At 38.4% G+C, this 24882-nt stretch overlaps 1 protein-coding gene across 2 annotated transcripts; it reads right to left on the bottom strand.

The window, feature by feature from the left end:
• Positions 1-249: 249 nt before the first annotated feature.
• Positions 250-23822, bottom strand: LOC101468019 (butyrophilin-like protein 2). 2 transcript variants are annotated; one of them, XM_076884348.1, is made up of 6 exons: positions 23735-23822; positions 23169-23259; positions 20788-21129; positions 17103-17369; positions 1775-1885; positions 250-1581 (listed from the first exon to the last, which is right to left on the bottom strand). In XM_076884348.1, the coding sequence occupies exons 2-6, from the start codon at positions 23242-23244 to the stop codon at positions 1508-1510; spliced, it is 870 nt and encodes a 289-aa protein (XP_076740463.1). In that variant the 5' UTR covers positions 23245-23259; positions 23735-23822; the 3' UTR covers positions 250-1507. The 2 variants fall into 2 exon arrangements, with proteins under 2 accessions (XP_076740463.1, XP_076740462.1); XM_076884347.1 differs by lacking the exon at positions 23735-23822 and having other exon boundaries at positions 23169-23389.
• Between the last annotated feature and the right edge of the window lie 1060 nt (positions 23823-24882).

Genomic DNA, 24882 nt, shown 5'->3' with positions numbered 1-24882 from the left:
CATTAATATATTTCCTCTCTTTATGAATATTTAAAGAAACACATACACCAAAAACAATAGTAGACACAATAGTTTGTTGTTTCATCTCTTATTCAGACTTTCTCTGAAATGGCATGAATATAAAAAAAAAAAAAAAATACACCAACAATTAACAGCATAAATATAACTTGTAAAAGAATGAAAAAAAAATATCAAATGAGCCAACAACTACATACTAGAGCACAAGTGTATCTGACAGGCCTGCTTGGCAAACAAAAATATTTTTATATCTGCAAAATATTCACATTGATTTACATGAGAAGTGCTGAGGGTTCAGTTTAATCAAGTATTCCATGAGTACAAGTTTAAATAACCTGAGTTAAATATGAGTCGAGAAGTTTAGATTTTTCACCATGTGTATGACAGCTTTTGACTGACAAAACTGATATTTTAAGTTCTCTCTAGTCATAACATTAAGGGTCCTTTTTATCTTGGGTAATTTTAATTTTGCATTTCTCATTATTTATCAAATTCTGTACGAGTTACAATTATCTTAATCTATTATGATGAAAAAAAAACCATCACTGTCCTCATTAAAAACATGAATGTCAGAGAAAGTTTGGTCAGCAAATTACTTATAAAGCTGCACACTTTTATGTAAGAACAGATATCATGATGACATGAAAAAGTCAAAATATATTATTCTAACAATATCTCAGCAAGACAGTATAATTACTGTTAAAGTCATGTTTGGAAGCAAGTTCTGATTACTGTAAGCTTAAAGTTAGGCAACTAAAGTAAAACCTTATACTGTCTTGGGTGCATTTAAAAGAGGATTTCTTGAAACATCTTCATGTCATTAGCAAATCTGGAGTCAGGAGGAGGAGCCATGAAACTGCAGCAAAGGAGGAAACACTGAGATGATCAGTAAATGATCAAACTAAGGTTTCAATGACGGAAACATGTGCACTGCATATATTAACATGGGGACGATTACAGCAAGAAGGTTCTGAGTTCAATCCTGCCATCAGGCCGGGGTCTTTCTGTGTGGAGTTTGCATGTTCTCTCCGGGTACTCCGGCTTCCACCCACAGTCCAAAGACATGCAGTTAGTGGGAATGTGAGTGTAAATTCTTGTTTGTTTCTGTGTGTTAGCCCTGCGACAGACTGGCGACCTGTCCAGGGTGTACCTTGCCTCTCACCCTATGATAACTGGGATAGGCTCCAGCATCCCCCCGCGACCCTGAAAAAGGATAAGCGGATGGATGGATAGACTGTTACTGTGGAGTGAGGAGGACATCGTGATTTTAAGACTGAAAATAACATAAAACATGCAATGTCCATATTATAACCAAATATCGAGGCCTGTGAGATAAATCAGTAATTCAGTACAATGAAAAAAACAAAAACAAAATACAACCTATTAAGATTATAAATACTAATAAAAGCGCCAACTTGTTTTCCTCTCCTGATTAAATTAAAAAAAAAAAAAAAAAAAACAGGTTAAAAAGACCACTACTTCACAGTTTTTAAGGTTGTTCAGAGTGAGAGGTGAGATTTCTCTCCAGCTCTGAGGAGGGGCCATTTTCCATTCTTTGTGAATCTGCAGGAAGGAAATGACAATATTCAAGAAACACAACTACACTGGTCACACACTGAGTTAATACAAATAAAGTATTTATCTTCTTCAACAGAAATCAAAGGATAAGACCTAACATGAGGGAGTTATAAAAAAAAGTTGTGATATCCCTGGCAATAAATGATGAATGTTAAAATAGTACATTAGTAAAACTCACCTTTCTTCAAACTGTAGCCTTTAACCTTAAGCACAACACCAACAGCAACAGCAACAACAATAACGACAACAATAAAACCACCGATGAGTATGGCAGCCCATTCAGGGAGCCCTGAAACAGAAGAGAAAACATTTGTGTAACTCAGACTGTGACTGCATATCAGGAACTGACAGCAGGTTTAAATAGCAAGCTCAGTGATGCCAGCATGGATCTAACATCCTGTTTCCTCTTGCCCGTCTCCCCAGCTAACAGGTTGGTTCTGATTTTGCTCAAAGCAGCGATGATGATGTTTTTGAATCTCTGGGCTGCTGCTCAGAGACTCCTGCTTTCCTCCTGCTGAGCCTCAAATCTGAAAACATGTGCAAGTCTGTAATCAAGGTTGTAATCTGAGTGAGCCTGTGATGGACTTACTAGATTCTTCTGTGAACCTGGTAATGGACAAGGAAATGACCATAGTTAAGCTTTAACGTTAGCACCTCCTACAGTGTGGGTGTGTGTAGGGGTGGGCGATATAAACGGTATGCGGTAGAAACAATATGAATTTGGCCAATGGTAGAGATTTTGACTATACCACCCTAACGCGATAGCCCATGTTGATCAATGTGTCATCAAGCTGATCCTGTTTGGTCGAAAGCATCGCAGCGGCTGCAAGCATGGGGAGGAGGAGGTGTTCATAAAGAAAACCGGTGTGATGTTGGTAATATGCACCTGGTTTGGGTTTAAGCAGTTGGATGTTAATCTCCTGAGACCCAAACTCTTTCATGGCATGCATTTTTAATTTCTCTTTGCTATTTGGGCTGATTGGGACCTGATGAATGTAAAAATAAAGAATTATCTTTTTACCTTATTTTGCTCTACAAGGGCCTGATATCCACATATGAGGCCATTCGTTTTAAATTTCGATAGTACAGTGGCAGTATAATGTCCTCGTAAGTGGATATCAGGTGGTTGTAGAGCAAAATTTATTGTGGTCTAGACAACACAAAATGTGATGTCAACATATGTGGATGCCAGGTCCTAGGAGATTAAACAGAAAAATATCATCTGCAAATTATGCCGGGCGACAGCAATAGCGAAGAGACGAAGAACGTTTTGGAATATGAGGAAAGCCAAAAACCGTCCTTCCTCCACTTCCGTAACATTGATTCATTAATGTTGAATCCTCTCGCAGCTGTTCTATTCCCATGTTGTTGCAGTATATTAATAACTAACCTCGTATTGTGGATGGATTATCTCAGTTGTTCTCCTGACTGAAGTTTGGTCCGTTTATAGCATCCTGCCATGCCATTGCATTGGTCCCTAATCATCGGGAACCCTCACTTTAACTTTTATCGAGGGGAAAAAAGCTAACATTCATCCTCCAGCTTCCCTGTGTTTATGTTATAACTAACGAAGGAGACTGGTTTCATCTGGATCCAGTATAAGTTTTTGGACCTTGTTGGTGAATTCAGTGGAGTTTTCGATGTGTTGGGGTTCTGTATTACTGTATGTTTATATTGCTAAAATGGGGCAACACCGGCCAGAAGAAGTTTCTTCTAAGGAGCGCGCACATAAAGAAAGCTCTTATAACATGGTGGTCTGACCTTCTTTACCGTGCATCTTTGCTGATTTAATGAAAGCCCAACTGGGATAACCAACTAGGGAGAAACAGAAGGACAAAGGGAACAACATTGTCAGCCCCTATATATAGCAGATTTATCAGAGAAACTCAGGAGAGAATTCTCCAAGCATGACCTCTTAGAGACCTCTACATTGGAGAGACCAAACAGCCATTCCATAAATGTATGGCACAACATAGAAGAGTCACTTCGACAGGACAAGATTTGGCTGTCCATCTGCATCTAAAGGTCAAAGGTCACTCTTTCGAGGATGACAATGTCCACATTTTGGACAGAGAAGAAAGATGTTTTGAAAAGAGGGAAAGGAGTAGCCTACTGGTGGTGGTCAGAGGGCCCCGGTGGCGCCAGTGTCCAGCAGCCTTGCCTCTGTCAGTGCGCCCCAGGGCAGCTGTGGCTACAATGTAGCTTGCCATCACCAGTATGCGAATGTATGTGTGAATGGGTGGATGACTGAATGTAGTGTAAAGCGCTTTGGGGTCCTCAGGGACTAAGTAAAACACTGTACAAATACATCCCATTTACCATTTCATTTATCTTTGTACAGAAAGGGTGGTTTACGACACCAACTGTCTGCCACCTACAATCCAGCTTTTAGATCCCTTTCCAGACACCTTTACGCCCACTCACATCTTTTGTCATTTCACTTCAATTCAATGGGTCACATGATAGGGTGAGGCAAGGTCTTCACGATGGTTTCATCCGAAACCTCTGCTGATATTGACCCCCACCTGTTTTCATGTGATTATGTACATGATCAACAGTGGTTAAAGATCCTCTTAGGGACCACTCCCACTAGGGCTTAAATACCTGGGACTCTCTACCAATTGGTCTTAGAACTGAAGAAGCTTCTCGGATGCATCATCACAAGAAACTTTAAAAAGTCCAGTCACTTTGGTTGTTTTTATTTTCTTCAATCAAAGATGAATAGTAAGTAGGGGTGGGAATTTAACGTGTTAAATCACACTTTGTATTTCAAGCAAAAGGGAACTTTTGTCAACGCACAATTTCCTGGTATACCGATTAGACTGATATACACATTAGGGCTACAAAGAAACAGAAGAAAGCGTGTTTCATTTCATTTGCCTCCGATCAGTCCTAGCCTGACTGAAACCTTGATAAAAGCGTGGTTAGTGTTAGTGCTAGCAGTCCCAGTTCGAGTACCAAGAAAAGGTGTCTGTAGCCCAAACTTGATAAATTACTCGTTTCAGTCAAATAGATTGCTCTGGACTGTAGACCACTATCAGTGGTAGAAGATAACAGGTTAGAAAATGTGCTACAGTTAACGTCAGGTAATCTAACTTTCCAACTACCTTGTCAAAAGACAATTTCAAGTAAAGTTCCACAGCTTTATGATACTGAAAAGCAAGCAAAATTAGATGCATTACAGAAAGCAGACTTTGTGGCTACTGGGAATCAGTGGACTTCCATTAGTAATTCCAATTACATGGGAGTCAATGTACATATTGTTGATGTCAAAGATGGCACATGGAATCTACAGTCCTGACTGTGCGGAAGACAAACACCAGAAACTATGCCAAAAACTTCGCTGAGCAGTTTCTCGCTATGGCAGAGGAATGGGGAATTCAACAAAAGGTCACCACAATTGGAACAGACAGTGCACGAACCATGGTGGCTGCCGTAAGACACCTCCCATTCCAACACATGCCTTGTGTTGCTCACATCTTGCAAATAACCATCACTGTTAGCCTTGCTGATAGTGGGTTTACTGCATTAGCAAAATGTTGCAAGATAGTCGGTCACTTTAAACACAGCCCTGCTAATATGGAGGAACTACACCAGGAGCAAACAAGACTGGGGGAACAGAAAGAGCCGCTCATACAGGATGTTTCCACACGGTGGAATTCAACGCTGGATATGGTTTCGCATCTACTAAAGAATCAAGAGTCTGTTTTTGCTGCTTTAGACAAACAAAGCACAAGCTAGTCATTTTAACTCCATCAGAGCTGGTAAAACCCCAAAAGCTGGCAACTGTCCTTGAGCCATGCAGGTAAATAAAACAATTTTTTAACTAATTGTTACTGTTTCTTTAAAAAGCTCTATGGTTGACAGTCATCATGTAGATTAATAATTCCTTTCTGGAACTGTCTCCTACAGGTTTGTGACTGGGCTTCTTGGAGGTGAGATATATCTCTCATGTTCAGTGGTTTTACCTGCTTTCTGCCACCTGCATCACACCATGGAGTTCTCCGATGATGACTCAAACTACATGGTGAAATTTAAGACTGCCTTCACAAAGGACCTATCCCAACGTGTAGCTACACTTAACCATCAGTGGCTCAAGATAGGTACTGTGCGTGACCCACGCTTTAAGGATTTAAAGTGTCTTGCAAGGGGAGAGCAATACGAGGTTTGGGCCAGCCTTTAAGCCCTGCTGCAGGAACAGTGTAAAGATGCCACCACAAAGGAGCCAGCAAAGACAAAGAGCCTCTTCTGTGATTGTGATTCAGATGAGGAAGCCCTGTGTAACAGGGCTCTGAGTTTGTACAGAGCAGAATCCACCATCAGCCTGACAGACTGCCCAGGTGATGGTCCAGTCGAGCAGGGACCTACATGGATATTAAAATTACCCACAATAATTATTTTATCTGAGCTGAGCACTAAATCAGATAAAAACTCTGTGTAAGGCCCATAGTTGATAACAAATAAGACTGGTTTTTGAGTTTTCCAGCTAGCATCAGGCTTTCAAATCAATCTTGTGGTGGCGCTGTCACTTGGTGTTCGCTCACTCTGTGGTAGAGTATCACTTCATGTTCCTGCTCAAACACAGTGGTGTTTCTGAGTAGCTTATCTGCTTAGCAATTTAATTAAAAACTTTTAAATACATTATTTTTTCATAGTATAATCTTTGCGTGCTTCATCCGAAGCACACTTTCTGTGTACCCACTACCTAATTTATAGCCAAAGTATTCACTCACTGTGTCTGTACTGTTTCGCTAGCTTAGCTTAGCTTGTAGCCGACTCGTTAGCACCATGGCTACTTCACCTGTCCCTCCTGCACTTTCCTGCTCATTGTGTCAGATGTTTAGTTACTCCTCGGCCTCCTTTAGCAGTAATGATACTTGTAACAAATGTAGCATATTTGCAGCTCTGGAGGCCAGGATTACTGGATTACTGAATTGGAGACTCGGCTTCGCACTCTTCATTCACCCTTGGCTAGCCAGGCCCCTGTAGCTGGTGCAGCCGAAGATAGCGTAGGCCCCGCTAGCTGTTCCCCGGCAGACCCCAGGCAGCTGGGGAAAGAGGGCGGCTGGGTGACGGTGAGGAGGAAGCATAGTCCTAAACAGAAGCCCCAGGTACACCACCAACCCGTTCATGTGTCTAACCGTTTTTCCCCACTCGGCGACACACCCGCCGGGGGTCAAACTCTGGTAATTGGTGATTCTGTTCCCAGACATGTGAAGCTAGAGACACCAGCAACCATAGTCAATTGTCTTCCAGGGGCCAGAGCAGGCGACATTGAAGGAAATTTAAAACTGCTGGCTAAGGGTAAACGTAAATTCAGTAAAATCATAATTCACGTCGGCAGTAATGACACAATCAGTATTGAATCGGTGTGTAACTTTGCCAAAACATTGTCGGACTCTGTAGTTTTCTCTGGTCCCCTCCCCAATCAGACCAGGAGTGACATGTTTAGCCGCATGCTCTCCTTAAATTGCTGGCTGTGTGAGTGGTGTCCCAGAAACGATGTGGGCTTCATAGATAATTGGCAAACCTTCTGGAGGAAACCTGGTCTTGTTAGGAGAGACGGCATCCATCCCACTTTGGATGGAGCAGCTCTCATTTCTCGAAATATGGACAAATTTATTAAACCCCCCAAAATATGACTATCCAGAGTTGGGACCAGGAAGCACAGTTGCAGTCTTACACGCCTCTCTGCAACTTCTCTCCTCCTGTTACCCCCCCCCCAAAAACCCATCTCCATAGAGACTGTGTCAGCTCCCAAAAAGACAAAAAACAAACTAAAAACCAGCAACAAACAACTTAAACATAAAACAAATCAAAAAGAAAGAACAATACAGTATCCTGGTTGCAGCAGGATGATTATGTTAGTTTAAATGAATCAACACCCCCCGAGTCATTCTAACTACCAGAAATCTCGAAGCACAGGTCGAGGGGGCAGTGTGGCAGCAATTTTTCACACCAGCCTATTAATTAATGAAAGACCAAGACAGACTTTTAATTCATTTGAAAGCCTGATGCTTAGCCTCGTCCACCCCAGCTGTAAAACTCAGAAACCAGTCTTACTTGTTATCATCTATCGTCCACCTGGGCCTTACACAGAGTTTCTGTCTGATGTCTCAGACTTTATATCTAATTTAGTTCTGAGCTCAGATAAAATAATTATTGTGGGTGATTTTAACATCCATGTAGATGCTAAAAATGACAGCCTCAACATGGCATTTAATCTGTTATTAGACTCAATTGGCTTCTCTCAAAATGTAAAAGAACCCACCCACCACTTTAATCACACTCTAGATCTTGTTTTAACATATGGCAGAGAAACTGAACATTTAACAGTGTTTCCTGAAAACCCTCTCCTGTCTGATCATTTCCTGATAACATTTACAATAATTGATTACACAGCAGTGAAGAGTAGACTTTATCACAGTAGATGTCTTTCTGAAAGTGCTGTATTCAAATTCAAATTCAAATTCAAATTCAAATTTTATTTGTCACGTACACAGTCATACACAGTACGATATGTAGTGAAATGCTTGGACAACTGCTCGTGACCTAAAGAGAACAAAAAAGGAAAAGGCTATGAGTAAGATAGGAAATAAATATGAAAAATTAAAAAGGGTAAATTTAACTAGGAAGGAATAAAATATAAATTAAGGTTAAAAATGAAATAACTGTACAACACAAATTAGAATGAAGGGTAAATTTAACTGGGAAGAATAAGATAAAATATATAAATTAAAGTTGAAAATAAAATAACTGTACAACAAAATACACAATATAGAACTATATAAGAATGTATGAAGAAATCTAAATATAAATAAATATATACACAATAACAGCAGCTGTACAAGTATTAACCGGAAATGAAGAATATAGTGACCAGTGTTGTGCAAAACCAAAGTCCAGAAAGTCCAGTGTGTGTGTAAGAACTGTATGTGTGGGTCAGTACTGTGTGGTGGTGTGATTGAGAGATCGTATCGCCTAAGTTTAAGAATATAATCCACCCACTGTTATCATCTTCAATGCCCTGTACCAACATAGAGCAGATACTGTATCTCCTGTGAAAAAGAGAGTCTCAAATCAGAAGTACTTGATTCCCTGGTATAACTCCTTAAAACCAGAACATCTTACTATTCGTCACTGATTGAAGAAAATAAGAACAACCCCAGGTTTCTCTTCAGCGCTGTAGCCAGGCTGACAAAAAGTAAGAGTACTGTTGAGCCAACCATCCCTTTAACGTTAATATTAACAACAACATAAAACCTGGATGAGAGGGACCACATTTCTGCTTCTCAGTTCAGATCAAACTGAGGTTATTGTACTCGGCCCTGAAAAGCTTAGAAATATGGTATCTAACAAGATTCTTATTCTGGATGGCATTAGCTTGGCCTCCAGTAACACTGTGAGGAACCTTTGAGTCATTTTTGACCAGGACATGTCCTTCAATGCACATATTAAACAAATATGTAAGACTGCTTTCTTCCATTTGCGCAACATCTCTAAAGTTAGAAATATCCTGTCTCTTAGTGACGCTGAAAAACTAGTTCATGCATTTATCACTTCCAGGCTGGACGACTGTAATTCATTATTATCAGGATGTCCTAAAACTCCCTGAAAAGCCTTCAGCTAATCCAAAATGCTGCAGCAAGAGTCCTGACAGGGACTAGAAAGAGAGAGCATATTTCTCCTGTTTTGGCTTCCCTTCATTGGCTTCCTGTTAAATCCAGAATTGAATTCAAAATCCTGCTCCTCACATACAAGGTCTTAAATAATCAGGCCCCATCTTATCTCAATGACCTTGTAGTACCATATCACCATATAAAGTGCCTTGAAGTGACTGTTGTTGTGATTTGTTGCTGTATAAATAGATAAATAAATTGAATTAACTGAAATGCTGTTAATAATGTGAATGCACAAATTGGAGCAGCATCATCTGAAAACAAGTCAGAAGACACAAAAACTAATCACTGTGGGTGTGTTAGAACTCAAAAAAAAAAAAAATTGTTCTTGGTTTACTTTATTTTTTGGGGTTATTTATAAGGTTTGTTTGTAGGTTAATAAATGGTTAATTTTGTTTTGGGTTTTTTTTTGTTGTTTATCTGTGTAAGTCAGCCAGAAAGAACTGTAGGGCCATTTTCTATAAACAAAGGGACTGGTATGGGACCAGCATACACTGGGGTGGGCCTACGTTTTTTCTGTTTGTTTGTTTTTTTAAAAATCACACCAGGAGAAGCAGCAGGAAACAACATATAATGAATCTTTGTTTACTGCTCGCCAAACTGGATAAATAAACCGTAAAACGCAACTTTCACATTTTGGGCATTTTGATTTATGGATCTCAAGGATCACCATCGGACTAAAGTTATTGGATCGTGTTTTGGGGAATTTAAACGGACTTGCTGCTTGAGGCCTGGATTAACGCGCCACTCATTCATCAAAACTGGTGAGTGATATTATTGTTTAAGCTGTAAAGGAAAACGGTGAAGCTATTAAGAGTTTGAAAAAATATTTTCACTACAAAGACTGATGAACTGAGTTTTGATGTCCCAAATTGATACATAATTGGATAGCTAACTGAAATATGCTGACACGTGTTGTGGAAATGTTTGCTCCCTGGAATCAACATCTGTTAAAAGAAGACATGTTTGTCGATTAGGGCTGTGCAATATGATGACATTAATACATCAATCGTTTCATATTATACGCTATCGATTGTTTCATGGTGTTGCAAAATACACTGTTTATGGTCATTTTTTCCCCCTTTTCTACCACCTACATAAGAATCATATGAGAGAGAGTTTACGTATGAGAAGGAAAAAAGAGCCGCCAGGTGCTCAAAATAAACCTTAGACTCAAACGTTAGAACAGGCTTTTCCCCGCAGCACGCTGTGAAATAAATACTCACAAAGAAAATGGCAGCTGTTACAACTTATGTCTAAAAATGTATAGTTTCATGCATCGGCCACTCAACTCCAGGTACACGCCCAGCTGAAAACACTTCACATAAGTCAAGTTGCCCGAGATTCACAGAATATACACTATTTTGTGAGATATATCGACAAATGTCTTAATTCAAGTTCGAGTTCAAAATATAAACATACTCAAAGTACATGGAGAAAATCTCTGCATTAATGACATCACATAAAAATGTCAATGAAGTGTCTTGTGAATTTGTCAAGTTTATTAAATGCTACCATGATGCAAATGATTTGCAAGAATCATCAAGTTTGCAACTACCAGAAGAAGTGAAAAGGTTAACTGTGTATTTTCAGTCCAAGGTGACAGGATTCTTTGTTTTTATGTATAATGTAAAGGTTTGGTTGCAGGAAGTATAGCTTACTAGGGTATATTAGACTTAACAGTTACTATATACAGTAATGGACTTCTATACATTTTACATCAGATTAAAACTTTGGGTGTAAGATTTAGATAATTAATTATTAAAAGCTCGACATTTTAAATGAGAATAAGAAAGAAAAGTATGTCTTTGTGCCCCCTCTTCCCTGTTCATGCCCTATCGGCCCCCCTGGCTAAACTTTGCTAGATCCGCCCCTGCACAGTTACCAGCGTCAGCTGCTTAGAAAAGGATCCTGGTGTAGAAAGTAATATTAAATAAATTCTAACAACAGCTTATCAAGCTTAAACGTGCTGCTGTTGTTCAGCCGGAAAAAGCCGATCAGCTGATCATTAATCAGTTTCATGATTGAAGTAGCAGCAGGAGAGGGAGGGGGAGAGGATGAGAGGCAGTCGCTCCATATATCAGTTGTTAAGCTTAACGCTGGAATGCTTTACAAACATTCAGAGATGAACTTACACACTTGCTTTACTTCTGTCTGGGATCACTTCGGAGATGAAATGCCGGTTTGGTAGCGAGGCTCCGAATGCTCAACCAGACAACAGGTCTTGCACGCCACAGCCGCTCTATCTCCAATATCCGATCCAATAATTTAGGTCAGTATTGGACCAATACCGATACGTTATATCGGATCGGTCCATCTCTAGTAATAAATACTGCATCTGAATCACAGGCCATCATACCCAAACAAAGTCAAAAATAACCTCAGATGGATGAGATGATGGTAAAGGTTGATGCTTCAGCTCAAGCAACGCAGCAAACACAGCTTCAATCTCCTACTTTGACTGAGAACTCTCAGAATGAGATTGTTAACAACATGCAAAGACAAAATGACATTGCTACTCTACTTGTAAAACAAAACTTATCTTCTGTCCTCCCAGCCAGAAACATCCTTGTGTTTGATGGAGACCATTTACAGTATAGATTATTTATGAATGCCTTTGAAAACAGAGCAGAAGCTAAAACTGATAACTGGAGTGATTGTTTGCACTTTTTAGAGTAGTTCATTAGAGGGCAGCCTAAAGACTTGGTGCATAGTTGTCAGTATTTACTTCCTGAGCAGGGCTATTCCAGAACTAAACATCTTCCTGAAGAACATTTTGGAAATGAAAGTAAAATTGCACACATGAAGATTATGAGTTGGACACCTATAAAAAGTGAAGATGTGAAAGGTCTTCAGTCATTTTCTCCAAGGATGTTCAAATCTAACACAACAAATTGTTTATATGAAGGAGCTGGATTTGCCTTTAAACATGAGAATGATTGTTTTGAAACTCCCATACAAACTGACTGAAAAATGGAGAGTTGTTGCTTATACACTGCCAGAATGAAATGTTTACAGAGCAGTGTTAACTTATCTGGTTGCCTTTATAATAAAATAAGTGAAAGTACCATCATTTCCAGTGTTTGACAATATCCAAGACTCACAATCTGGGAGCTCTAAAGTTTCAAGTTCCAGTTTTTCCACAAATTTCAGCACAGTTCCAGGAGTCAAAACTCAATCAGCTAAAAACAAGACCACCTACACTGTCCTCCATAGTTGCTTGTTTTCTTCACAGAGTAATCATTTATTGGAGAAATTTATGCCATTTAAAGCTAAAATGCATCAGGATAAGTTGATTTTTATCAAGGAAAGGGGAATTTGTTTTGGTTGTCTGAAAGTTGGGCATACAATCAAAAAGATTGTAGGAGTCATTTGGATTGCAATATGTGTCACCTAAAGCACCCAGGGGTTCTTCATATAGCGCAAAAGGAACCAGGTGCATCCTCAGAACAAACCCAACAGACGACAACCTCCCATGTCAACTTCTCAACTGCAACCTGTGGTGGCAGATTTCTTTTCTCATACATTAATCACATATTTTAATTGTATCACATTAGTAAGAGTAATATCACTTTCTCACTTTCATGTGCACTACAAATGGGCCTTATGCTCTACACACACACTTGACACAGTGAGGCCATTGTTAGTTCATGGGAGACATTAAACAGATAGTGAGACTCCTGTTTATAAGGGATGTAAACCCTTAGGTGAAAGCCAAGCAGAAAACAAGGTCATAATTCTCTCTGAGAGGGAGAAGATTTTAAGGATGGGGCTGAAGGTATAGGCCCCTGGTGAGAGGGGCCAATATGTAAGAGTTCTTTGTCTGTCTATGCATTGAAAGATGTTAGGGTGGCGAAATTTCAGAGATGATCCTAGTGTTTTGGCTGGGATGTTTCTCTCCATATTGCAATATGTTATTAAACCATTTCAAAACGCTCACTGGATGTGTTGCAGGTTATTTAAAAGTTCCACAACATTTCCCAATTATCTATGAAGCCCACATCGTTTCTGGGACACCACTCAGACAGCCAGCAATTTAAGGAGAACATGCGGCTAAACATGTCACTCCTGGTCCAACTGGGGAGGGGACCAGAGAAAAATACAGAGTCTGACATTGGTTAAATTTCCCTCAATGTCACCTGCTCTGGTCTCTGGAGGACAATTGTCTGTCTTTACCTTTGAATGTCTCAGAACAGAATCACCAATTACCACAGTTTGATTCCTGGCAGGTGTGTCACCGAGTGGGGAAAAATGGTTAGATACATGTACTAGGAGCTTCTGTTTAGGACTACGCTTCCTCCTCACCATCACCCAGCCATCCTGTTTCCCTGGCTGCTCAGGACAATATGCTGGGGCCTATGCTACCTTCAGCTGCACCGGCTACAGGGGCCTGGCTAGCTATGGGTTGTTCAAAGCTGCGACATCGAGTCTCCAATTCATTAATCCTCCAGAGCTGCAAATAGGCTACATTTATTACAAGTATCGATTTTACTAAAGGAGGCTGAGGAGTAACTAGACGTCTCACACACTGAGCAGGAAAGTGCAGGAGGTACAGGTGAAGAATCCATGCTGCTACTGAGTCAGCTACGAGTCAAGCTAGCAAATCCCTAAAGACATAGTGAGTGAATACTGTGACTATATTTAGCGAGTGAATCAACAGAGTGCTTCAAGTTAGGGCATGTGAAAATTATACTATGAAATAAGACGTTAGATATAAGTATTTAATTAAACTGGCTACACAGATAAGCTACACAAAAACACCACTGTGTCGTAACAGCAACAAAAAATGATAGTCTAGAGAGAGCCAACACCAAGTGAGAGCACCACCCAGAATGTGAATATGATGTCATTAACATTTAAAAATTAAAAATAAAGCAGAGTAAGATTTACCATGAGAGTGTTATTTCAAGAGCCCGTGAGCATGCTCAGGTTTAAAAAGACATCAAGATATTGATGTGAGCTTGGGGCATCATGTGATAGTTCATAAACAAATCAGTCACAACAGCAATGTTCATATTTTATAATATACAGTATATTTTTGTGAGTTTAGTTTTTTAACATTAGGTTAGGAGCTGACCGCTTTTTTTCAGCATGCACATCGTCTCTACTGAAGCCAAATCTTTTTTTTATGTTCATGTTTTCATAATTTAGCTTTCAGCCTTTCCTCCCAGACCACATTCTTAGTGTTCAGTCTAAGCACATATTCACATTTTAGTGTTCACACTTATTTGAAGAATTATATCTCACTCACCATGATGCACACAGATCTCTGAAGAAATCCGATGCCATTTTTCCATCTGTTTGGCTACACAGCGATAACAGCCAGGCTCAGTCACAGTAGTCTGGACGATGACGTGAAAGCGACCTTGTTCTTCTTTATCCTGCACCGTCTTAGAAGGAAGTGTTTTGTTATCACTGTCCCACCACTCAACTGTAGGTTTAGGAGAAGCACCTGGAACTTCACACTCCAGCAGCCCCTTTTCTTTAAGTATTGTGACATACGGTTTTGGAGCTGCGCCTGTGAGCACATCATAGACAACAAACAACAGTGTTAACAATGTAACAATATGACATGTTGTCATCAATTGTTTCTACTGTTTCTGCATAAATTAGTTAGTTTGAGAAAAAGCAAAGCAGAGTACCACCTTAATCCTCCAGCATTGTTAACATGGGTCTGTAAAGTTTTTACCGTACATAACACTCATACCTTATAAGGAGATGAGTTTGGGCAAATTTGCAGAGAAAGAGAGAATGCTGCATTAGAGCAGCTAGTCTATATATCCTTTGGTTGCAATCAGGGGCGATTCTAGGATTCCTTGCAATTAATATTAACAGAATATGCTACTTGCAAATCCAGTCTTTTTCAGCTTTGAAAAACTTAATTCAACTTTGTAAACATCAAAATTTTACCTTTGAAAATTATATAATCAGTTAAATGACCTATTGTCAGAATTATTTTGAATGAATAATCACAATTTTCAATATAATACACCACAAAGGCTCAGTTGTGTTGACCACAATTTTCAAAGTTATTTTAAAAACTATTTGTACCATATAAGAGAAACAATAACAGTGGAGCTACTCATGTCATGTTTATGTTTGGAACTTTGATTTATTTTTGGGGGGTTTACAGGGTTTGTTTGGAGGTGTGGTCCTCAACTTTTGATCAGCTGTAAAACAGCTAGTTTCAGTTTAAGCGCTGTTTTCAATAAATTGCATGCTCATTCCCATGTCTTGTTGCATGGTCTACTTGGAACCTTGTTAAGAAATATGATTTTCATAAATAAATAAATAGATAAAAAAAATCAATCAAAATATGATTTTTTGCCCTTTTTCAAGTGGTCATAAACTTTTGATTGGGACTGTATGTTGTGTTGTTATTCATCTCAGGTTGAATTTGCCTAATTTTAAACTGTTTCTGTTGTTACACAAACCTTACAATTGAGGGAGTACTTTCTTTTTAACCATGGCTTCTAATAAACAAAGGAAAAAAAAACAACAGTAAAATAAAACTAGCACACGAGTCTTAAAAGAGATGTGATCTGTCCCATGTTCTCTAACAAGGCAATGCAAAAAAAAGTTTCAAAAATATATGCATCAAATAATTTAAATGTAATATTACAGCATTAGGTTTGATTATGCTGCCCAAACATAAACCAAATCATCAAATAGAAGCTGTAACTTGGGTGCAAACAAAAGCAGAGGAAAGACTTCATATCGTCTTTTTTCATTTCTTTGCCTTTTGTTTTTTAAGTAGAAATAAAAATTTTATTTAACATGAGAATAGAATAGCCCTTTGCCATTGTACACAGATGACGAAACTGTACATGTAAAATGGCTGAAACATCTGAAAGGTATTAGAGATTACAATAAATACTTTTTAAATATAAAAAAAATACAATCCCCGTTAACTATGATTGTATAGCACACCAACATTGTAGCATAATTTTTTTTATGTGCGGATAAAAAAAACAATATCATAAACATTTTTGCTTTAACCGTGGACTGTTAATAAAGATAATCTTTAGACCTTATGTAGTTCTCACCAAAACAAGTACCTGTTTGTCTTTTCCTACTTACACGTTCACATAAAAACAAACGAGCATGTTATCATCAGTATCGGCACAAACAGGACTCACCTGGAAAGTTTCGGCTCTTTAACCTTTTGAAACACAGAGGTTGTATGCGACCTATTTTTACATGTAAAATTAATAAATGAAGATACTTGATATTCTTCTGTTGAACGGAAACAAAGATACAGTCGTAAAACACGTCGTTTGAAAGCTCAGATATTCTTTTTTCAGTAGATTCACGAATGACAAAAAAATAATTTACGACATAAAAACACTTACGTCTTTATTTACGTCAGTAAAAAGTTAGTGTCCCAACAGCAACACAAAATGATACTCTAGAGAGAGCCAACACCAAGTAATAGCACCACCCAGAGTGTGAATATGATGCCATTAATGTTTAAAAATGAAAAATAAAGCAGAGTGAGATTTACCATGGAAGTGTTATTTCAAGAGTCTGCAAGCATGCTCAGGTTTAAAAAACACCAATATTTTGATAGAGAAATTAGCTTGGGGCATCATGTAAGAGTTCATAAACAAATCAGTCACAACAGCAAGTTCATCTTCTATAATATACAGTATGTGTTTGCGAGTTTAGTTTTTCAACATTCAGTTAGAAACTGACAGCTTTTTTCCAGCATGCACATCGTCTTTTATGTTCATGTCTTTCCTCCCCGACCACATTCTTAGTGTTCAGTCTAAGCACATATTCACATTTTAGTGTTCACACTTATTTGAAGAATTATATCTCACTCACCATGATGCACACAGATCTCTGAAGAAATCCGATGCCATTTTTCCATCTGTGTGGCTACACAGTGATAACAGCCAGGCTCAGTTACAGTAGTCTGGACGGTGACGTGGAAGCGACCTTGTTGTTCTTCATCCTGCACCGTCTTAAAAGGAAGTGTTTTGTTGTCACTGTCCCACCACTCAACTGTGGGTTTAGGAGAAGCACCTGGAACTTGACACTGCAGCAGCCCCTTTTCTTTAAGTATTGTGACATACGGTTTTGGAGCTGCGCCTGTGAGCACATCATAGACAACAAACAACAGTGTTAACAATGTAACAATATGACATGTTGTCATCAATTGTTTCTACTGTTTCTGCATAAAGGAGTTAGTTTGATAAAGAAAAAGCAAAGCAGAGTACCACCTTAATCCTCCAGCATTGTTAACATGAGTTTTTACTGTAAATAACCCTCGTACCTTAAAAAGAGATGAGTTTGGGCAAATTTGCAGAGAAAGAGAGAATGATGCATTAGAGCAGCTAGTCTATATATCCAAAATCAATTATTTAAATGTATCCTCAGATGAACAATAATACATGATGTTATGCAATATTATTATTTATTTAACAAAAAGCAAACTAAAATACAAAAAACACTAAGTATACCCTTACTGCATATGCATATATATATGCATATATATATATATGCATATGCTAGCCTTTTAGCCTTTGATCTTCACAGGAGTGGACATCCCACCAAATTCACCTCAAGGTCAGACCATGTGATCCTCAGATAACCTACAATCATCAGATAACCCTTGCCTTGCAATTAATATTAACAGAATATGCTGCTTGCAAACATATGCAGTCTTTTTCAGCTTTGAAAAACTTAATTCAACTTTGTAAACATCAAAATTTTACCTTTGAAAATGATATAAATCTGTTAAATGACCTATTGTCAGAATTATCTGGAATAAATAATCACAATTTTTTTAATATAATACACCGCAAAGGCTCATTGGGGTTGAACAAAATTTCCAAAGTAATTTTAAAAACTATTTGCACCATAGAAGAAAAACAATAACTGTGGAGCTACTCCATGTTTATGTTTGGGAACATTGATTTCTTTTTTGGGGGGTTTACAGGGTTTATTTGGAGGTGTGCTCCTAAACTTTAGATCAGCTGTAAAACAGCCAGTTTCAGTTTAAGTGTCGTTTTCAATAAATTGCATGCTCGTTTTTTTTGTCTCATTCCCATGTCTTCTTGTTGCATGGTGAAGCTCTACTTGGAACCTTGTTAAGAAAAATTATTTCCAAAAAAAAAAAAAAAATCATTAAAAATATGATTTTGTGCCCTTTTTCAAGTTGCCTTAAACTTTTGATTGGGACTGTATGTTGTGTTGTTATTCATCTCAAATTGAATTTGCCTGCTAAGGACTGAACAGTTGTTTCTGTTGTTACACAAACCTTAAAATTGAGGGAGTACTTTCTATTTAACCATTGCTTCTAATAAACAAAGGAAAAAAACAAACAAAAGCAAAATAAATCTAGTACACGAGTCTTAAAAGAGATGTGATCTGTCCCATGTTCTCTCAGAAGGCAACACAAAAAAAGTTTCAAAAATATATGCATCAAATAATTTAGGCATTAAATTTGATTATGCTGCCCAAATATAAACCAAATCATCAAACAGAAGCTGTAACTTGGGTGCAAACAAGAGCCAAAGAAAGGCTTCATTATCATCTTTTTTTCCATTTCATTACTTTGTTTTTCTTTTTTTTAAGTAGAAATAATTGTACTTTACATGAGAATAGAATAGCCCTGCGCATGTAAAACGGCTGAAACATCTGAAAGGTAGTAGAGAGGACAATAACTACTTTTTAAACATAAAAAACTTATAACCCCCATTAACTAATCTTTAGACCTTATGTAGTTCTCACCAAAACAAGTGCCTGTTTGTCTTTTCCTACTTACACGTTCACATAAACACAAACGAGCATGTTATCATCAGTATCATCAGGACTCACCTGGAAAGTTTCGGATCTTTAACCTTTTGAAACGCAGAGGTTGTATGCGACCTAATTTTACATGTAAAATTAATAAATGAAGATACGTGATATTCTCCTGTTGAACGGAAACAAAGATACAGTCGTAAAACACGTCGTTTGAAAGCTCAGATATTCTTTTTTCAGCAGATTAATGAATGTCAAAAAAATAATTTACGACATAAAACACTTAGGTCTTTATTTACGTCAGTAAAAAGTTAATAACGTTACGGTTAGCATGTTGCATCACCATTAGAAAGTCGTCAATCGGACCAAAAATAGACATTTAGAGACAAATAGGAGCTCCTTTTAACGAACAAAACTCACAGATTAACTTCCGCTCGTTTAAATTCAACCGGGAGTAAAGACATCCAGAAAAAAGAGAATTTATTCTCTTGTGAAGTTTTATCGGAGTTATAGAAACTTTTAAAATAAGAAGATTAAAAGCAAATTAAAAGCTTCGACGACTAATTTGTACCAATCATTGTAACGTCTCTGATATCAGGAAACACCCACGAGCAAAATTAATCAATCAGCATCGATTGCGGACATAAAATAACGACCTCGCGACACTATTAATTCAGTCAGCCAATCAGAAAAGAACATAATTACGAGAGCTACGTGGGCGTTTGATTGACAGCTGCTCTCATCCAGTAGAAAGTCACCGCAATGAAACCACTCTCAGTTTGAAGCCGGGAAAATCACCTGTCTGACCATATATGGAAGATAAAGTAGTTGGATTCGCTGTTACGATGGAACGAAAACAAATCAAAGAAAAGTATTTAATTTGTCAAAAAAGACCCGATTAAAGTATAATAAATGTGTGAATCTTTGTTTTAAGTATTTAGGACATCGTTTTGAAGTTGAGTTTAGCATCTAGGAACACGTGAAATGTAAAAAACCTGAATGAATCCTTATTATTTGTTACCTTTGAAGAGATTTTTGTGGGGTTAAGAAATAATTTGTCATAGATTCTCTGCTTTGCAATTTGACTTAATATGTATAATATCTTTAAATTAATTCAGAATATCAGCATGAAACTTGGCACATTTATTGTAGATTTAAAAAAGATGATATCCTGTAAATTTCAGCCTTGTAGCCCTCATAATGACCGATTACCTGTCTTTAACATCTGAAGTAAAAGCTTAAAAACATCAAGGCTTCAGTGATTTCCTGTATAATCCTCTAACAAATGATCTGTGTCAGAGCTAAAGGTAAAACTAACAGACTACATGAAATATCACAGATGTTACTTCACAGTGATCAAACAGGCAGGTATCAGATATTTAAGGTTTAGAAATTATTAAAAAGTTTATTCTGGTAGTTCCAGACATGCAGAAGTGCACATGACTGTGAGAGGCTCTAACAAGTTAATACGGGCTCTGAAAGGAAAAAGAAACAGGTTAGTAGTGGTAGGTTCTCATTAAGTTGGCAGTCAAATAAATGCAGTGTTTATAGCTGCATTCACAGAGATTTTATTTTTTTAGGGCACTTCAGATTTTTGATATGGTGCAGGCACAGGACCAGCATGCACATGGGAAGGTCTCAGTTTGTTTTCACTAAATATTGCAAATATCACTGCAGATGTGCTGTAGGAGTGAGGCCCTGCCAGATGTGCATGCTGACTGTTTCATCTGTAAATAATCAGCTGGTTTATAACAGCACTCACCAACAACAAGCTCAATGCGGAAGATTTTTTCTCTGGGCTTTATTTCTGGGAATATACAGGTATAGGTGCCTTTGTCCTCCAGCCTAGTTTGTTTTAGTCTTATGGAGGCGTTTCCGTACTTCAGCTCTTCTGGATAATGTGAGACTCGACCTTTGAACTCCACATCTTGACCTGGCAGACCATTATTGTAATGACTGCGATTACGATACATGAACACCTCCTTTCGAGGGACTTCCTTAACCCAGTCAAACAGCATTGACTCAATGTTCTCATTGGTGTCGAGGGAACAGGGTAAAATAACATCATCATCTTCTCGCACAGTCACTCTGGCCACAGGTGTCTCTGAAAGACAAAGCATGTTTTAAACAGGGATAAGGATAGAAGAAAGTCAGGTATGAGGCAGGGGCAGCCAATCAGAAGAGAATTGGCTTAAAGCTCAATGTTTTTATTTCAGAAACTAAAAAACAGTTCAGACTCGATTTGTAGCTTTCACGAAGATTAAAAACATATAAACATCACAATGCATTCACAATTAAAACACTTCTTTATTTTTTCCTACAACAAGAATTCATATTTATTTAGTTACCCTACATATTTTCCTGTTGTCATCACAGTCCCACCTGTAGCGCCACAGTTTGTATGACTGATTTAAATAGGAGCTGAAGAGCTCATTACAGAGAGGACTAACTCAGAGGCTGCACCAAGGCCCAGACTGGGATAAACTGTTCCAGCAGTGTCCAAGAATAAAACATGGAGCTGGAAATGAGTATAATAGCTCCTCTTTACTGCATGTATTACATTTCTGTTTACAGAAGTCAGAGGGTGAGGTCCATTAAAGAGAATAAATAAGAATATTTATTTCTGCTAATATGACTGCATCCACATGAAATGCTCCTCCATCCTACCAACACACAGCTCCACCTGAGTAACATATATGTGATGACACTGTATAAATTTTTTTCTGTAAATAGAAATATCGGCTTATTCATGATTACTTTTCTAATCTTAGAAATATTCTGAATCCTCAGCAGCTTTATAACTGTAACAGTTTTCTATAACAGTATTACAGCTGACAGCAGCCCTGACATGTCTGTGAGCTGCTGCTTGGTTTTCTTTGTTCTGATTTTTGTCTTTCTGTTTTTGGCCACACTCATCAGCCGACCTACAGGCATTTACTCTGTTATCATACTGTTGTCATGTTGTACCAGCTGTTAGCATTTGACTGCAGCATTTGTGCTGTTTTCAGCCTCCTCAGAAGGATTTCATTTTAAAGTTTAAGGCCCCATCAAATACTGCAAGTTACTACAAAGCTGTGTGGAAAGATTGTGAAATAATTTCTGGTTTGGGGCAAAGATCTTCACATGATTAAGGAGGAATTTATCAACCTCTTAATATCCAGCAGGTCACCAGTGAACCACATGTGCTAGTGTTAGGTGTAGACTGGCTTTTAACACTAAACAAGCAGGGTTTCAGAAAGTAGATGTTGCCTCTCAGTTCAAGTGTCTCATGAGCATTTTGGTCTTGCAGTTCTTCTCGTATGATATTTCTATTTAAGTGTGGCAAGTACATAAAAAAATTCATATAAAGAGGTAGAAGTGAACATAATCCTGCCCCCGACCAGCTCACCAGGACCAGGTGGCTCATCAGAGGTTAACACAAATTCAGGCAGCAACAGTGTCAACACTGTGAGGCCAAACATTTTTCACTGATAAAGATTGGAAACACATCCAGTCTGCGTCCTTTTCACCAGCTGAGCTCTCAAAAATCTGCCAGTTTGAAGCTGCACATCAGAGTCAGTAACAGCCTCATGTTAATGGGCCACACAGTGTTTTAACTCTAAAACCTCAGGAAATGGAAACAGGGTAGAGCCACTCTCCATCCTTTTGGGGCCTGGCTGTGCCACTCCCTTTAAAACTGGCAGCAGGTGGAGCTGTAGTAACACATACAAGGAAAAATGAACTTTATATACTTGCCTACTTATGTGTTTATGGATGACTTCTGTCCTCATTTTACTAATTAAGGATAATAATAATAATTTTATATGATTGTTGATGTATCTGAATCTCAATTGTTTCCGTTTGTAAAGAAAAAATAAAACACGTGTGTTTGCAGGAAACACAAACTGCTAACAAATACGCCACACCTGAAAAAAAGTCGGTGAAATAATGAGATAATCTGATCGTAAAAAATAAAAAGAACATTTTCACATTTATCTGCTCATTATTTCAACATCAAAATCCGGATGCGTTAAACGCTGATGTCACAGGTGTAGATGCCGCAGTCATCCACCCGCTACAGCAGCAGCGTTAAAGCTCCATCCGCTGCTGTGAAACGTGACTGCGCCTGCACTGATTATCACTCTAAATCAATGAGCTTCTTACCGGATTCAGCAGCAAACGTCCGTCCGGACAAAGTCAGGAAACAGAAGCTCAGAAACAGAAGTGGTGGAAGCTCCATGTCTGCAGAAACCCTCTGAGGATCAAATACGGCAACTATTCAGTGTAACCAAGATCCGAGCCACCCCTCTCCTCTCAGCACTGACGCAGTAAAAAAACAGTTTCAGTTTCTAGTGTCTTAAAGCACTCCGCCATATCTGCCATAGTTTCCGGTGTATTACGTCACAACGTCATGGACTTTTAGATTTCACTTTTATAATATCAGTGACAGTTATACAGAAACAGTGACAGGAGGAAGATTAATGAGCAGAGTCTGTTTATAGAAACAGATACAGGCTGATGTAAGAGAGGAGAGGACCATCTCCAGCCTTTATGGTCAAAGCCAGCTGCAGCTTTTGACTCTTGAAGATTACTAAAATAAAATAAAATAAAATAAATAGTTAAGCGTTACTATATTACCTTTGTTGGTTGTTTCCCCCCCCTACATCTGTATGAAATCTGCATAAAACAAAGAAAAAACGATGGCAAGGTTAGCAATTAGTAGGACTTACCTCTGACTACTTCAAAATAAAAATGTAAATAATTTTATATAATTTTATATAATTTCCAAGGATTTTGAAAGTATGATGTTGTGGAGGTATGTAAAGACAGTAAGAGAGATCCCAATATTCTACTCCAACTTTTAATTCAGCTTCACACATTCAAGGCGCATTCAGCACAATCAGCAACTATTTCATTAGGTACACCTAGAACAGATCATGTGATGTTTATTGTCATCACAGTAAACATTCAAAGGACCAAAACCTAACCCTCTCACTTCCCCTAACACTGTGTGTGAGTGGAGCCACCTGGTGGTCCACCACAATGTGATTACCTACAAATACTTAGTGATACACTTGATTAATCAGATCTTAATTCAAGTTTTTGTAAGAAAAAAAATAATTATGAAGCTTATGAGTAAGTTCAATAAGGAAGATGTATGGTCTCACATCTGTCTGCTCCCAGCTGCTGGCTAAATCTAAGCTTCACGCCACATCCACTTTCCCACGCTGTCAGGCTGCCAGCCACACATAACGTCACACCACGAGCCATCAATAACAAGAGCCAAACAGGCAGCACTACACCTAATCAATATTTTAAAATTTTTCTCAGTCACTTTGGCTCAATTCTCACAGCAGGAAATTCTCCACTCTTCATGCAGTTCTCACAAACATCAGGGCATTTTTCATAACACAGTCTCACCTGCGCAAAAGACTCTCCACCAATCAAAACCAGTCACTCCAACTGTGTGATGAATGAATAAAAACCTTTCATCAGACTTTAGAGACTGAGTCACCAATGTGTTTAGTTTTTGTTTCATGAAACCTCACTGCCTCTGGAAAGAGTTCTGCACACATGTCGGCCTCATGTAGAGTAAAAACCTTTCACACACAAAAATGAGATGTGAAGGATTTTTTATAACATGGAGGAAAGCAGAATGATGCTCATGAAACCATATGCATCAGAAAACAGACAAAGAAAATGATCTGAGAACATCAGCAACAACTGTACAGTCCAGTAAAGTCACACTTACATGCATTCAGCAATCAACTGTTCCACTGGTCATCAAGTGACCTTTCACCTCAGCAGCAACTCAAAACATTCAGACATGTAGACATGATCACCACAGCCTGCTGGAGTCCAAACGAGCATCAGAATA

Source organism: Maylandia zebra, linkage group LG5 (genome assembly GCF_041146795.1).
Source record: "Maylandia zebra isolate NMK-2024a linkage group LG5, Mzebra_GT3a, whole genome shotgun sequence".
Taxonomy (NCBI): domain Eukaryota; kingdom Metazoa; phylum Chordata; class Actinopteri; order Cichliformes; family Cichlidae; genus Maylandia; species Maylandia zebra.
This window is presented reverse-complemented; position numbering and strand designations above follow the sequence as displayed.

Bases quoted from the DNA above. Each gene is read 5' to 3' on its own strand.
- LOC101468019 (XM_076884348.1), bottom strand. From the start codon at position 23,244: ATGGAGCTTCCACCACTTCTGTTTCTGAGCTTCTGTTTCCTGACTTTG. The intron at 17,370-20,787 runs GTGAGTGCTGTT...ATGTGCTCACAG, and splicing joins CCGCATTGAGCTTGTTGTTG to GCGCAGCTCCAAAACCGTAT. The intron at 1,886-17,102 runs GTGAGTGAGATA...CTTCTGTTTCAG, and splicing joins AGAGATCTGTGTGCATCATG to GGCTCCCTGAATGGGCTGCC.